The sequence below is a fragment of the Agrilus planipennis genome, unplaced genomic scaffold (assembly GCF_000699045.2).
Source record: "Agrilus planipennis isolate EAB-ADULT unplaced genomic scaffold, Apla_2.0 scaffold9, whole genome shotgun sequence".
NCBI lineage: Eukaryota > Metazoa > Arthropoda > Insecta > Coleoptera > Buprestidae > Agrilus > Agrilus planipennis.
Genome location: NW_020442467.1, coordinates 144,118 through 156,532, shown reverse-complemented (window position 1 = coordinate 156,532; position 12,415 = coordinate 144,118). Strand labels below are relative to the sequence as shown.

At 34.4% G+C, this 12,415-nt stretch overlaps 2 protein-coding genes across 2 annotated transcripts in view; one reads left to right on the top strand and one right to left on the bottom strand.

Moving 5' to 3' along the window:
• LOC108737117 (aldose reductase) overlaps positions 1-5,768 on the top strand; it is a 9,922-nt gene extending 4,154 nt beyond the window's left edge. The window contains exons 2-5 of the mRNA XM_025981235.1: positions 486-638; positions 2,095-2,379; positions 3,367-3,564; positions 5,387-5,768. Coding sequence (XP_025837020.1) covers positions 501-638; positions 2,095-2,379; positions 3,367-3,564; positions 5,387-5,749 — 984 coding nt within the window. The 5' untranslated portion in view covers positions 486-500 and the 3' untranslated portion in view covers positions 5,750-5,768. The remainder of the gene's footprint in view (positions 1-485; positions 639-2,094; positions 2,380-3,366; positions 3,565-5,386) is intronic.
• Positions 5,769-8,814: 3,046 nt separating this feature from the next.
• The window catches only part of LOC108737125 (aldose reductase-like), a 16,245-nt gene continuing 12,644 nt past the window's right edge, over positions 8,815-12,415 (bottom strand). The window contains exons 6-7 of the mRNA XM_025981236.1: positions 9,241-9,596; positions 8,815-9,034 (exon numbers count right to left, since the gene is read on the bottom strand). Of these exons, the coding sequence (XP_025837021.1) occupies positions 8,992-9,034; positions 9,241-9,596 (399 nt within the window). The 3' untranslated portion in view covers positions 8,815-8,991. The remainder of the gene's footprint in view (positions 9,035-9,240; positions 9,597-12,415) is intronic.

Genomic DNA, 12,415 nt, shown 5'->3' with positions numbered 1-12,415 from the left:
TAGAAAAGAACAGCACTAGGCCAGAAAAGGAAGGAGACAACTCTCGGCCAAACTCTTAACCGGTGAGGAGCGTATAATCCGTACAGTACTGCACGGAAAAATTGACCATTTTATCCACTACAATTTCATTGCTCAAATGTGCTGTTATTGGTACCATTTACCATTGAAAATATCAACGAGGTGTTTATTTATATTTGAAGACATATTAAAGGCTTCAACGCTTGTTTTCGACTCGCACTACTATTCGTGATTGAAGAAAACTTTCGGCAGGTACTGTATGAAAAAGTATGTTTAATGAACAAGAGTCGAAAGTATAATGAGCTTTTTTCTCCCTACCTATGATTTTGCCAGCTCGCATCCAAGATATTGGAAGGGGCTCATCGTTAGAGAAAGTAAATGAAGTATATCCTAGGGTTTCATCTTTGTAAATGTTTCTTCGAAAAAATATTAAACAAATATGTTAGCATTATTAACGTTCTATACAGGGTGTTTATCTCAAAATGGCATACACAAAGTGGTTCAACTGTGTGATATGCTTCGTTGCCACTGCTGTGACGTTTGGTGATGCAACAATAGCTCCTACAATAAAACTGAACAATGGTCTCGACATTCCTGTTATAGGACTGGGAACATGGAAGGTTAGTTACAGTTATGTAATTATTTTTAATAAATTAATGAGTAAATAATCTCATAAAATAACATATTACAGTTCACGAGGTAATTATATTTTATTATTCTCGTTCAAATGAAAAATTAAAAATTAATGCAACCATCAAAGAAAAGTCCAGATGTCCAGAATTTTACGCTGCACTTTTCCATGTTTTTTGTATTGGTATATTCAGTGACTTCCGATGATAAGACGGATCAAAATCTTTATCAATTTGTTTTACTTTCATACGAACCTTTAAGCCCATTTCACTCATATGCGAATGAATTTTTGACTGTCAATTTACACGTTTTCTTATGCTTAAACTGGACAGTAGTATTTTGATAGAATTTGTAAAAATACTTTCTAGGGGTTGAACAAACAAAATAGCTCAAACCCCAACGCCAAAACACGACACTAGTTATCTTTTTCGGTAACAAGATTACCTTCTTCGGACTTCTTCGTGTTTTGGCGTTGGGGTTTGGGTTATTTTGTTTGTTCTACAACAACCGCCAAAGTTTTCCAGTCTTCATATTTTTTAGGGGTTGAATTTTTAAAAATCTATTCGTAGTAAGTGCTTTACGTCACAAAAAGAACTTAGTAAATCATTCATGCAACAATATACAGCGGATTCAGCTTAGTATTCATAAAACTGTCAATTATTTTGGTCCATTTTACTTTATAATATTCATGCATCTTATAAAAGTTAAAATAATATAAAACTCACAGAAAAACAACTGCAAAAAGAAACGTTATCAACCCTATCAACTTTAGATTCTTAAACTTTTCATCTTCGTAAATCTTATTAAAATATTGGTGTTAAACAGTTATGTTACAGCTGCAATAGGCCACTGATGGGTTTTTCAAATAACCTACTAAAAAAATTGGGAGATACGGTTATTTTTTTGTTTTAACTGTTTACTTTCTATTTAACAAAAATTGTGTATTTGTTTCTACACGAAAACATAAAATTTAGAGGTCACCGAAATTGCTGAATTTGGAAAGTTAAAGATGGTTAACACTAATTTATATTCACTGAATAATTCAATGGAGTATATAAGATAGTAATAATTAAAACACGCAGAAGATGAACCTGTCTACTCCGTGTAATGTAATGGGCTATTGTATCCTCTAACAATAAAAAAAATAATTATTTAGTCAATATGTATCATGTTTCTATCCACTAAAGGAATGTTGATAACATAGATTTTAGATAGAAAACAGGAAAAACACTAATTTCTTTTATATTCCTATATGTATATACAAAGAAAAATGGTTTATAATGTTTCAAAACGTCTTATGTTAAACTGTACAGTATTGTTTCGACATATTAAGTCTTTTTGAAAAGAACATCGGAATCAGAATCTTATTTACATTTACATTTACATCTCATAAAATCTTCTATTCTTTTATATTTTAATTTCCTTCATATTATTTCTTTCGAGTAGTCTACTGGAGCAGACGTGCTTCAAGCAGTTAAGGATGCAATCGATGCTGGGTACAGACACATTGATACCGCCTGGATCTACCAAAACGAGAAGGAGGTCGGGGAAGCAATTAAAGCAAAAATAGACGAAGGCGTTGTGAAAAGGGAAGACCTATTTATTGTCAGCAAATTATGGAATACCTTCCACAAGCCCGAAGATGTGGAACCCGCCATAAATCAATCTCTAAGTGCTCTCGGCCTAAATTATCTTGACATGTACCTGATGCACTCCCCTGTGGACTTTAAGGTAAGTTGACAAAGGAATTAATGAAGCATAATGTTATTCCAGTAATTTCCTCACACTGGTGGTTAGGTCGTTACCACGGTTTTGGTATGCTACCATGAGGTGTCTCAACAATATTTCTGTAATCCTAATCTCTCAAACCACAAGGTTTGATGGTACTTATAAAATATAGATTTAGTAAATTTCTATAAAATCAAATTTCACTTGGAAGATACCTATCTGTATGTTTCACTAAGTATCTATATGTTTCACCAAGATATCGACTTCTTCAGAAATTTTACATGAGACGGAACCTATGTTACCTACATTCTATTGTAAAGCCGGAGGGAAGGGGAAAAGGCCCTCCGCAGTCTTCTTTTATAAGCCCTGAGAATGGGAAGGTGGTGGCTGAGGAGGCCTAAATGAGAAGAACAAAATAAAGACAGAAGGATATTGAATGATTATTTATAATTGAAATGTTAGTTATTACCCTAGTATTACCCTAAATAGTCCAAGGAAACCACAGAGAAACTTGGATTAGGTCAGATAGGCCGCGAATCTAGCCAGTATCCTACCAGATGCTAAGCTGTCATCTACTGGGTCATGTCGCCGTCTGACACTAGTATACAATCGGAAGGATTCGGGATAAGGAGGGAATTAGCAGTAGTGAATTAATTAATTTAATTTCTTATTAATAAAATTGTTAGGGAATTATTTTAAATGTAGTAGTTTATAAATTTTCGAGCAATTGAGTAAAGCTCAACACTATCACTGTTTACTGTATGTGTGTAGTATTTCAGAAACTTCTCGTTGAAAGTATAAATATAAATAATTACTAGATCTGTAACATTAGATTAAGAAATGAATATTCATATTCGCTTATTTTTATTGCTTATCGTTTTTTATTAAATCATTTACAGAATGGCTGGTTTTAAATGCTCCACGATGAAGTTGGAAGTTTACTTCCACTTATCCAAATCCGAGTTAAAATTTTTGTTTATCTACTTTTAGCAAGTTGGAGACTCTCTTTTTCCAACTGATAAAGATGGACATGTAATACCGGCAGGAATCGACTTTGCGGACACGTGGAAAGCAATGGAAGATGTTTACCGCAAGGGATTGACAAAATCAATTGGTGTAGCAAACTTTAACAAACGACAAATTGAGAGGATTCTTGAAAAAGGTTCTGTCGTCCCAGTAACAAATCAAGTAAGTTACACAATAAACAGCTGACACTCCAAAGACAGATTTAAAATTGTTATTAAGTAGAGTACATTTTGTGCAATTAATTACATTATATTGTTTTATGAATCTCCAAATTTAAAAAATAATAACAAGTTCACCCATATCACATCAATTAAAGAACAGAGTGGCAATTATGCTGTAATCAACAAGTGGGCCTTCCAATAAAAATTCTATTCGATTTCGCTATGCGAGAGGTTGTTATTGATTTTTAAATGTAAATCTTGATGACTAACTTGGCCAGGAACATCATCATCATCATATGGTCATCAATCCTACGACTGGTTGGACACACACCTTCACTCTTTCCTATCCTGATCTCTTGAGCTAATCTTCGTATTTCCCTAAAACTAAAACATCCCACACCATTTCCTATTTGTGAACAGTATTCTAATCTAGGTCTACCTCTACTCCTCTTAACTCCTGTTTCTGTTTCTAACATGTCTTTCACTAGCTTTTCATGCCTAAGAAGGTGTCCTATCAGCCTATCTTACCCATTTCTGATTGACTTCCAAAGTCCTCTGTTCTCTAGTTCTTTATAATACCTCTTCATTTCTAACCTTCTCCATCCACTGTATCCTCATCATTCGCCTGTAACACCACATTTCAAACGCTTCTAACCTTTTCTTTTCCGCCGCACCTACCGTCTATGTTTCGCACCTGTACAGCGCTCCATGCATAAACCTTTAACAATCTTTTTTGATTTTGTGAATTATCCGTTTGCGAGCATATAAGTGACTTCTTTTTGTTGAAGGCGACTCGACCCTACGCTATCCTCTACATTATATCTCTGCTGCTCCTTCCATCCTAATTTATCTGACTTCTTCGGAATAATTAGAATTATCAAAAGCACTTCGTATATTCTGTATTTAGACAGCAAAGTAGTGGCGCTTCCGTTTTAGATTTGATTTACAGATATTGAAATTTCGAATNATATATCACACGATGTGTATGATGTTTTACTCGTTTGTATCACTTGGTATTCACTCGTAATTAGCACATCGTTATTGAATTATCTGGAACAGTCTTCATTCTTCTCTGTAATTTCCAAACTCCTATAGGCAAATACGCGTCACACAAGGTATGATTTATTACACTCTGGGTAAGAGTAAGAGAACAGGGGGCTTTATGATTAAAGTTAATAGGAAATAGGCGAGATAGGCTAGTAGAACACCGTTTCAGGCACGAGGGGCTAGTTAGTAATAGTTCAGAAATAGAAACAGGAGTTAAGAGAAATGGGGGTAAACCCAGATTAGATTACTGTTCACACATAGTTAAAGATATGGGATGTTCTAGCTTTAGGGAAATGCTAATATTAACTCAGGAAAGAGTGAATATGCGTGTCCAACCAGACTTAGGACTAACGGCCCTTCATCATCATCATCATAAGGTCGTCAGTCCTCTGTTCTCCTATTCTTTCTAATACCTCTTCATTTCTAACCTCTTCTACCCACGTTATCCTCATTATTCACCTATAACACCACATTTCTAACCTTTTCTTTTCCGCCCCGCCCACTGTCCATGTTTCGCACCCGTACAACGCCGCGCTCCAAACATACACCTTTAGCAACCTTTTCCGAATTTCTAAATTATCCATTCGCCAGCATAGAAGTGACTTCTTTTTATTAAAGGCGACACGACCCTGCGCTATTCTCTCCCTACTACTCCTTATGATGAGTATTATTGAAATAAGCATAACTATAATGAAGAATGATCAAAATGACTACAGTTTTGCTAGTTATTCTTCATAAGGCAATAAGGAACGCCTAATATTTGTCTTTTTATTTAGGTTGAATGCCATCCGTATTTTAATCAGAATAAGCTCGCTGAATTTTGCAAATCAAAAGGAATAACTCTTACTGCCTACAGTCCATTAGGATCAGATAACAGACCTATGGCAAAACCGGACGAACCTAAGCTCTTGGACAACCCGATTCTGAAGAAAGTCGCAGACAAGTACAAGAAAACTCCTGCCCAAATTGCGCTTCGTTATTTGGTTCAAAGTGGTATCATCGCTATTCCAAAATCTGTACACAAAAACAGAATTCAAGAGAATATTAACATTTTTGATTTTGAATTAACTCCTGATGATATGAAAACCGTAGACTCCTTAAATAGTAGTGACGGAAGAATATATGCATTGGAGTGGTAAGTAGACCTTTCTATTTATAAATGCACATACAGTTAGGTTGGGACATGACATCGAAAATTAATGTTAAAGTTCTTTTATTATAAAGATTAATCACTAAAGATAACCGTACTGTAGAATCAGAAAATACTACAAACGGCACAGTGAACGCCATCTGAAGCACGATGCTACATTTTAGGATTACGTATTTTTCAACAAGGTCCACTTCGAATTATTTTATTTGTACTGTAGAATAATATTATATTTTCATCAACTTTTCGTTAAAAATTACTTTGAGAGAGAACTATGATGGTCAAGCTGTAGGCTACGTTTCTGTAAAAAAAAATTGGCCTTTTTGCATTTGTTTTTCGGTTAGGCACATAACACTAACGATAACTCCTTTTGAAACGCGCGCCGCAACGGATGTTCGCACTCAGTACTAGTGACGTCATGCGCTCTTTCCATGGTCGTAGAAGCGTTTTGAATTTTGACGGTTTTCAATACTCTGTATACTTCATTTACTTTCTGTAGCGATGTGCCCCTTCTAATGTCTTGGATGCGCCAAATCGTAGGTAGGGAGAAAAAAGCTCATTATACGCACGACTCTTGTTCATTAAACATACTTTTTCATGCAGTACCTGTCAAAAGTTTTGTTCAATCATGAATAGTAGTGCGAGTCGAAAACAAGCGTTAAAGCCTTTCATATGTCTTCAAATATAAATAAATATCTCGCTGTTTACTGTATGTGTGTAGTATTTCAGAAACTTCTCGTTGAAAGTATAAATATAAATAATTACTAGATCTGTAACATTAGATTAAGAAATGAATATTCATATTCGCTTATTTTTATTGCTTATCGTTTTTTATTAAATCATTTACAGAATGGCTGGTTTTAAATGCTCCACGATGAAGTTGGAAGTTTACTTCCACTTATCCAAATCCGAGTTAAAATTTTTGTTTATCTACTTTTAGCAAGTTGGAGACTCTCTTTTTCCAACTGATAAAGATGGACATGTAATACCGGCAGGAATCGACTTTGCGGACACGTGGAAAGCAATGGAAGATGTTTACCGCAAGGGATTGACAAAATCAATTGGTGTAGCAAACTTTAACAAACGACAAATTGAGAGGATTCTTGAAAAAGGTTCTGTCGTCCCAGTAACAAATCAAGTAAGTTACACAATAAACAGCTGACACTCCAAAGACAGATTTAAAATTCTTATTAAGTAGAGTACATTTTGTGCAATTAATTACATTATATTGTTTTATGAATCTCCAAATTTAAAAAATAATAACAAGTTCACCCATATCACATCAATTAAAGAACAGAGTGGCAATTATGCTGTAATCAACAAGTGGGCCTTCCAATAAAAATTCTATTCGATTTCGCTATGCGAGAGGTTGTTATTGATTTTTAAATGTAAATCTTGATGACTAACTTGGCCAGGAACATCATCATCATCATATGGTCATCAATCCTACGACTGGTTGGACACACACCTTCACTCTTTCCTATCCTGATCTCTTGAGCTAATCTTCGTATTTCCCTAAAACTAAAACATCTCACACCATTTCCTATTTGTGAACAGTATTCCAATCTAGGTCTACCTCTACTCCTCTTAACTCCTGTTNGCTCATTATACTCTCGACTCTTGTTCATTAAACATACTTTTTCATACAGTACCTGCCAAAAGTTTTGATCAATCATGAATAGTAGTGCGAATCGAAAACAAGCGTTAAAGTCTTTAATATGTCTTCAAATATAAATAAACATCTCGTTGATATTTTCAGTAGTAAATGGTACCAATAACAGCACATTTGAGCAATGAAATTGTAGTAGATAAAATGGTCAATCTTTCCGTGCAGCACTGTACGGATTATACGTTCCTCACCGGTTAGGAATTTGGCCGAGAGTTGTCTCCTTCCTTATCTGGCCTAGTGCTGTTCTTTTCTACTTTGCGCCGACCAAACTGAAGGTCACATCGCTACATAAAGTAAACGAAGTATACTTACTATTACTTTTTATTACAGATATATCACACGATGTGTATGATGTTTTGCTCGTTTGTATCACTTGGTATTCACTCGTAATTAGCACAACATCGTTATTGAATTATCTGGAACAGTCTTCATTCTTCTCTGTAATTTCCAAACTCCTATTGTTAAGTAGGCAAATATGCGTCACTCAAAGTATGACTTATTACACTCTGGGTAAGAGTAAAAGAACAGAGATTAATGTCAATAGGAAATAGGCGAGATAGGCTAGCAGAACACCGTTTCGGGCACGAAGGGCTAGTTAAAAATAGTTCAGAAATAGAAACAGGAGTCAAAAGAAATAGGGGTAAACCCAGATTAGATTACTGTTCACACATAGTTAAAGATATGGGATGTTTTACCTTTAGGGAAATGCGAATATTAACTCAGGAAAGAGTGAATGTACGTGTCCAACCAGACTGAGAACTGACGGCCCGTCATCATCATCATAGGGTCGTCAGTCCTCTGTTCTCCTATTCTTTCTAATACCTCTTCATTTCTACCAACGGTATCGTCATCATTCACCTATAACACCACATTTCTAACCTTTTCTTTTCCGCCGCGCCCACTGTCCATGTTTCGTACCCGTACAACGCCGCGCTCCAAACATACACCTTTAACAACCTTTTCCGAATTTCTAAATTAACCATTCGCGAGCATAGAAGTGACGACACGACCCTTGAGATAAGCATAACTATAATGAAGAATGATCAAAATGACTACAGTTTTGCTAGTTATTCTTCATAAGGCAATAAGGAACGCCTAATAAACTCATTTCATTCAAATTTCTAAACACTTATATGCACTTATTTTCTATCATATAAGCTACAAGATGAGACTACAAATTCACTTATTATGTTACTTTAATTGCTATTTTTTTTTCTTTTGCACATTATTTGTAGGTACATGCTAAATAGGGAGTTGTTTATTTATTAATTATGGCTCCTACCACTAGACCACAAATGGTCAATTTAGTTATCTTATTAACAGAAAAAATCAACATACATTCACGCAAATTAGTCTAGATGTCTTTGTTATATTCTTATAGACGAGACTGTAAAATGAAATGATTTATTTTCGAATATTACATAAAACATATTAAGTCCGTTTTTACTAACTTTTAGTGTATGAGAACAGACAAATAGAGAATTATATTTCATTATACTGCTTAAAAATTTAATCGTAAGGCGAATCAAAGAGATATAAATTTCCTTTCTGCACAACACGGTTGTTTAATATTCATCATGGAATGGATAGTATGGATGCTTGGATCCCCTAAAAATAGAAACAATAAAATAAAATAATAAATAAAGTCTTGCAATAATAGCAGCTCAAATACAAAATAAAATAGAAGATCAGAGGCAAATCTGCTTAAGCAAGACCAAGAATAGAATTGAAATTCAAGATCGTCATTGGTCATTCTTGTGGTCAACCTATTGTATTTTTTTTTGTGGTTAACACCATTACACAATAAAACTTACGATTCAAATCTGAGCAACCTTCCGTTTCGATTGAATGAGTCAACGTATTTCATTTCTTCGGGGGATAGTTGAAAATCGAATATGTTGATATTTTCCTGAATTCTATTCTTATGAACAGACTTTGGAATGGCAACAAAACCTCTTTGAGTCAGATAACGCAGAATAATCTGTGCAGGTGTTTTCTTACGTTTATCGGCGATGGCTTTAAGATTCGGATCGTCTAGGAGCTTTGGTTCTCCGGGTTTTGCCCACGGTCTATCAGAAGAACCCAATGGACTGTAAGCTGTTATAGCAATTCCTTTGGATTTACAAAAGTCCGCTAGCTTCTTTTGATTTAAATAGGGATGACATTCAACCTAAATTAAAGGAGATGAAAAATTGTAAATCGTAAATAATTTATCAAGAGGCATTAAAACTACTGATAAAATAGTAATAATCTTTTATAAGTTTCAAGTTGAGGCTGCTTTGACTCTTGAGATACTGAGCGCTAAATTTGACATTTTTCCAACATGGTCTTATTATTCGTTGTTGTTAAATTTATAATCACCACTTTTAAGACTTTTATAATGCTTCATTTAAAGCTCAGCAGTCACCTCACATTAAGAACTAAATTTTTAAATATTTTAGAGGGTTCAGATTCGACGATTTTTTGTAATTCGACTATTTCATACTTTCTAAATAACTTTTTCAATTACATTCAAATAGGTATTTGTTTTCTCGATTATTTTTTTATTGATAACTATATTTTTATCAAAACAATGTAGGAATTCATCACTTTCTTTTTTAATTGGTGTCATTAGTCTAAATTATCATTGTTACGACTACTAAATCATTCTTTTGTTGGTATTTAGAATTGCTTACGATTTTTTTCACAAATGGTATGGTAATCACATTTGTTAGGGCTACTTGATCTTTCTATATTCAGAATTGCTAATGTATTATTGTTCCATCACAAACAGTGTAGATATTTTAGGCGTAATTCGGAATTTAATGTTTGCCAACTTTAACTTTGTGCCCAGATTTATAATCAACGACCAAAAGACTCTTCAGGACAGTCTTTCAGGGGTAAACAAGAATTTTTCACTCCACATCCGTCATTTTGAATTTTGATTGGTAATAATTGACCGTTAAAATATGTATACGATAGTTAATTACCAGATTTTAAGTGAAATATTGATCTAGCAATGAATTATAATTGAACAAAGAAGTTCATGGTAGTCAGTATTCTATCGATCCGCGTCTGGTAGTTTCGACAAAACACTGATCACCATGAACTTCTTTGTTAAATTTTGGTAAAAAAGTTTTTGGGTGTTTCATTCCCACCAGCCGCTAATGCTGGTAAGCGGACAACCTCCTTTCAGGAATCGTGGGATTGGGCGGGTGGTGGTTCGGGTGAGAAAGATGACACAAGAGGATGAAATATTATATGTGGAATATTACTGCCTCAGCATTAGTCTAGTGACCCAACGAAACCACAGAAAACTTGGACCAAGGCAGACAGAGTCGGAATCGAACCGGCGTCTTCTCGAATGCTAAGCAATGGTCTAAACCTCTGGGCCACGCCAGTCGGTAGGTACTAATGGTAACGTATCTAACATGTATTGTGGGCTACGCTATGGATTCAGTTCAGCAAGCAAATATCTATATATGAAGATGGATATCGTTGAACATCTTCAATTCCACTAAATGTAGCATAGTACTGCAGGTGGCGTTTAGTGCGCCCTTTGTAGGCTTTCATAAAACGATCTTTCTAAATTGTAATGATTAATTTACCAGTGTATTGCCCACCTACACATCCGAGGTGGGCCACCGATTCTCTTTTCGTCACCTTTCTCCCACAAATTGTTCGTCCATTTTCACAGAATCTTTCCTGGGATGCATGACCTCCAGATTGATCTCCCTGTTCAAGGAGGGTTTTCAATCGGACGGCGCTTTGGCAAATCCGACATTACACCCCTTCATAGAGTGTCTTTTGTAGAATTCCCCTCCTTGAGGAAAACTGAACAAAAAATTTACATCCAGTATCTCATGAATCAAAAGTAGTCTCAGTCTAAAACGTACCGAAAATTAAAATCTTATCGTAAACTATCATTTGGTACACGTTTGAAGTTAGATTTCGAGGGCTGTCAAACAGGCAAAATTAGAATAACTTTTTGTTTTTTAGTTGGCTGATTGGTACATACATTTGAAAAAGAAAGGTATCTAATGAATTCAATCAATTTAGGGTACGGGTATATTTTTACTTCACAAACCTGATTGGTTACGGGTATAACGGAGCTAGAGTTAAGCAGTCGTTCAATTTGTTTTTTGTTGAAGTTGGAAACCCCAATTGATCTTGTGAGGCCCTTTTTATAAACTTCTTCCATGGCTTTCCATGTATCGACGTAGTCCACTCCATCAGGAATAACAAACCCATTTTTGTTTAAGGGATATGAGTCACTTCCTGGCTAAACAATTAGTTTTTTCGTATACATCTAACAATGTCATAAATTGATATATTTATATTAAGCAATAAGAAACAAAGAAATAGAGATAGTAATATTGTTCTATATGCTTACATGACAATCATAATGTTTTTGAAATGACTTTTGGCATGGAGTTCTTATTATTCGTTGATTGGTATTATTTCTATACTAAACGAGATTTTTAATGAAGGCAGTTAATTATTAAATAATCACTAATGCATAAACTGTTTTGTAAAACTCTTAAAGAATATATATGTATGTATGTGTATTAGTAAATTCAAATATACTTCACAAAATATTATTTTATATTGTTTCGAAGTTTCAATGAATTGTAAGTAACTACACTACTTTGAGGAAATCAAAACAATATAGTTCAGTTTTTAAAATAAAAACTTGGCGAAATAACATGTTCCTTATTAAAGGATAAAGTGCAACTAAGCATTTACTCAATCCATCCTTGATAACTACTGCAATACAAAAACATTGATCCTAAAATCTACTAATGATATTCAAAGTGCAGTTATTCAAATTGTTAAATTTTAAGATATAAAAACTAAAGGTAGAATTATGTGCGTATAGGATTCGAGAAACTATTTGTGTTTCTCACATTGAATAGTGAGAAAGAATGTAGGTTTTTTTTTTGTACGATAATTTTTGTAAAATCCGTAATTGCATTAATAATAGTTTGTATGTATATATTTAAAAATATA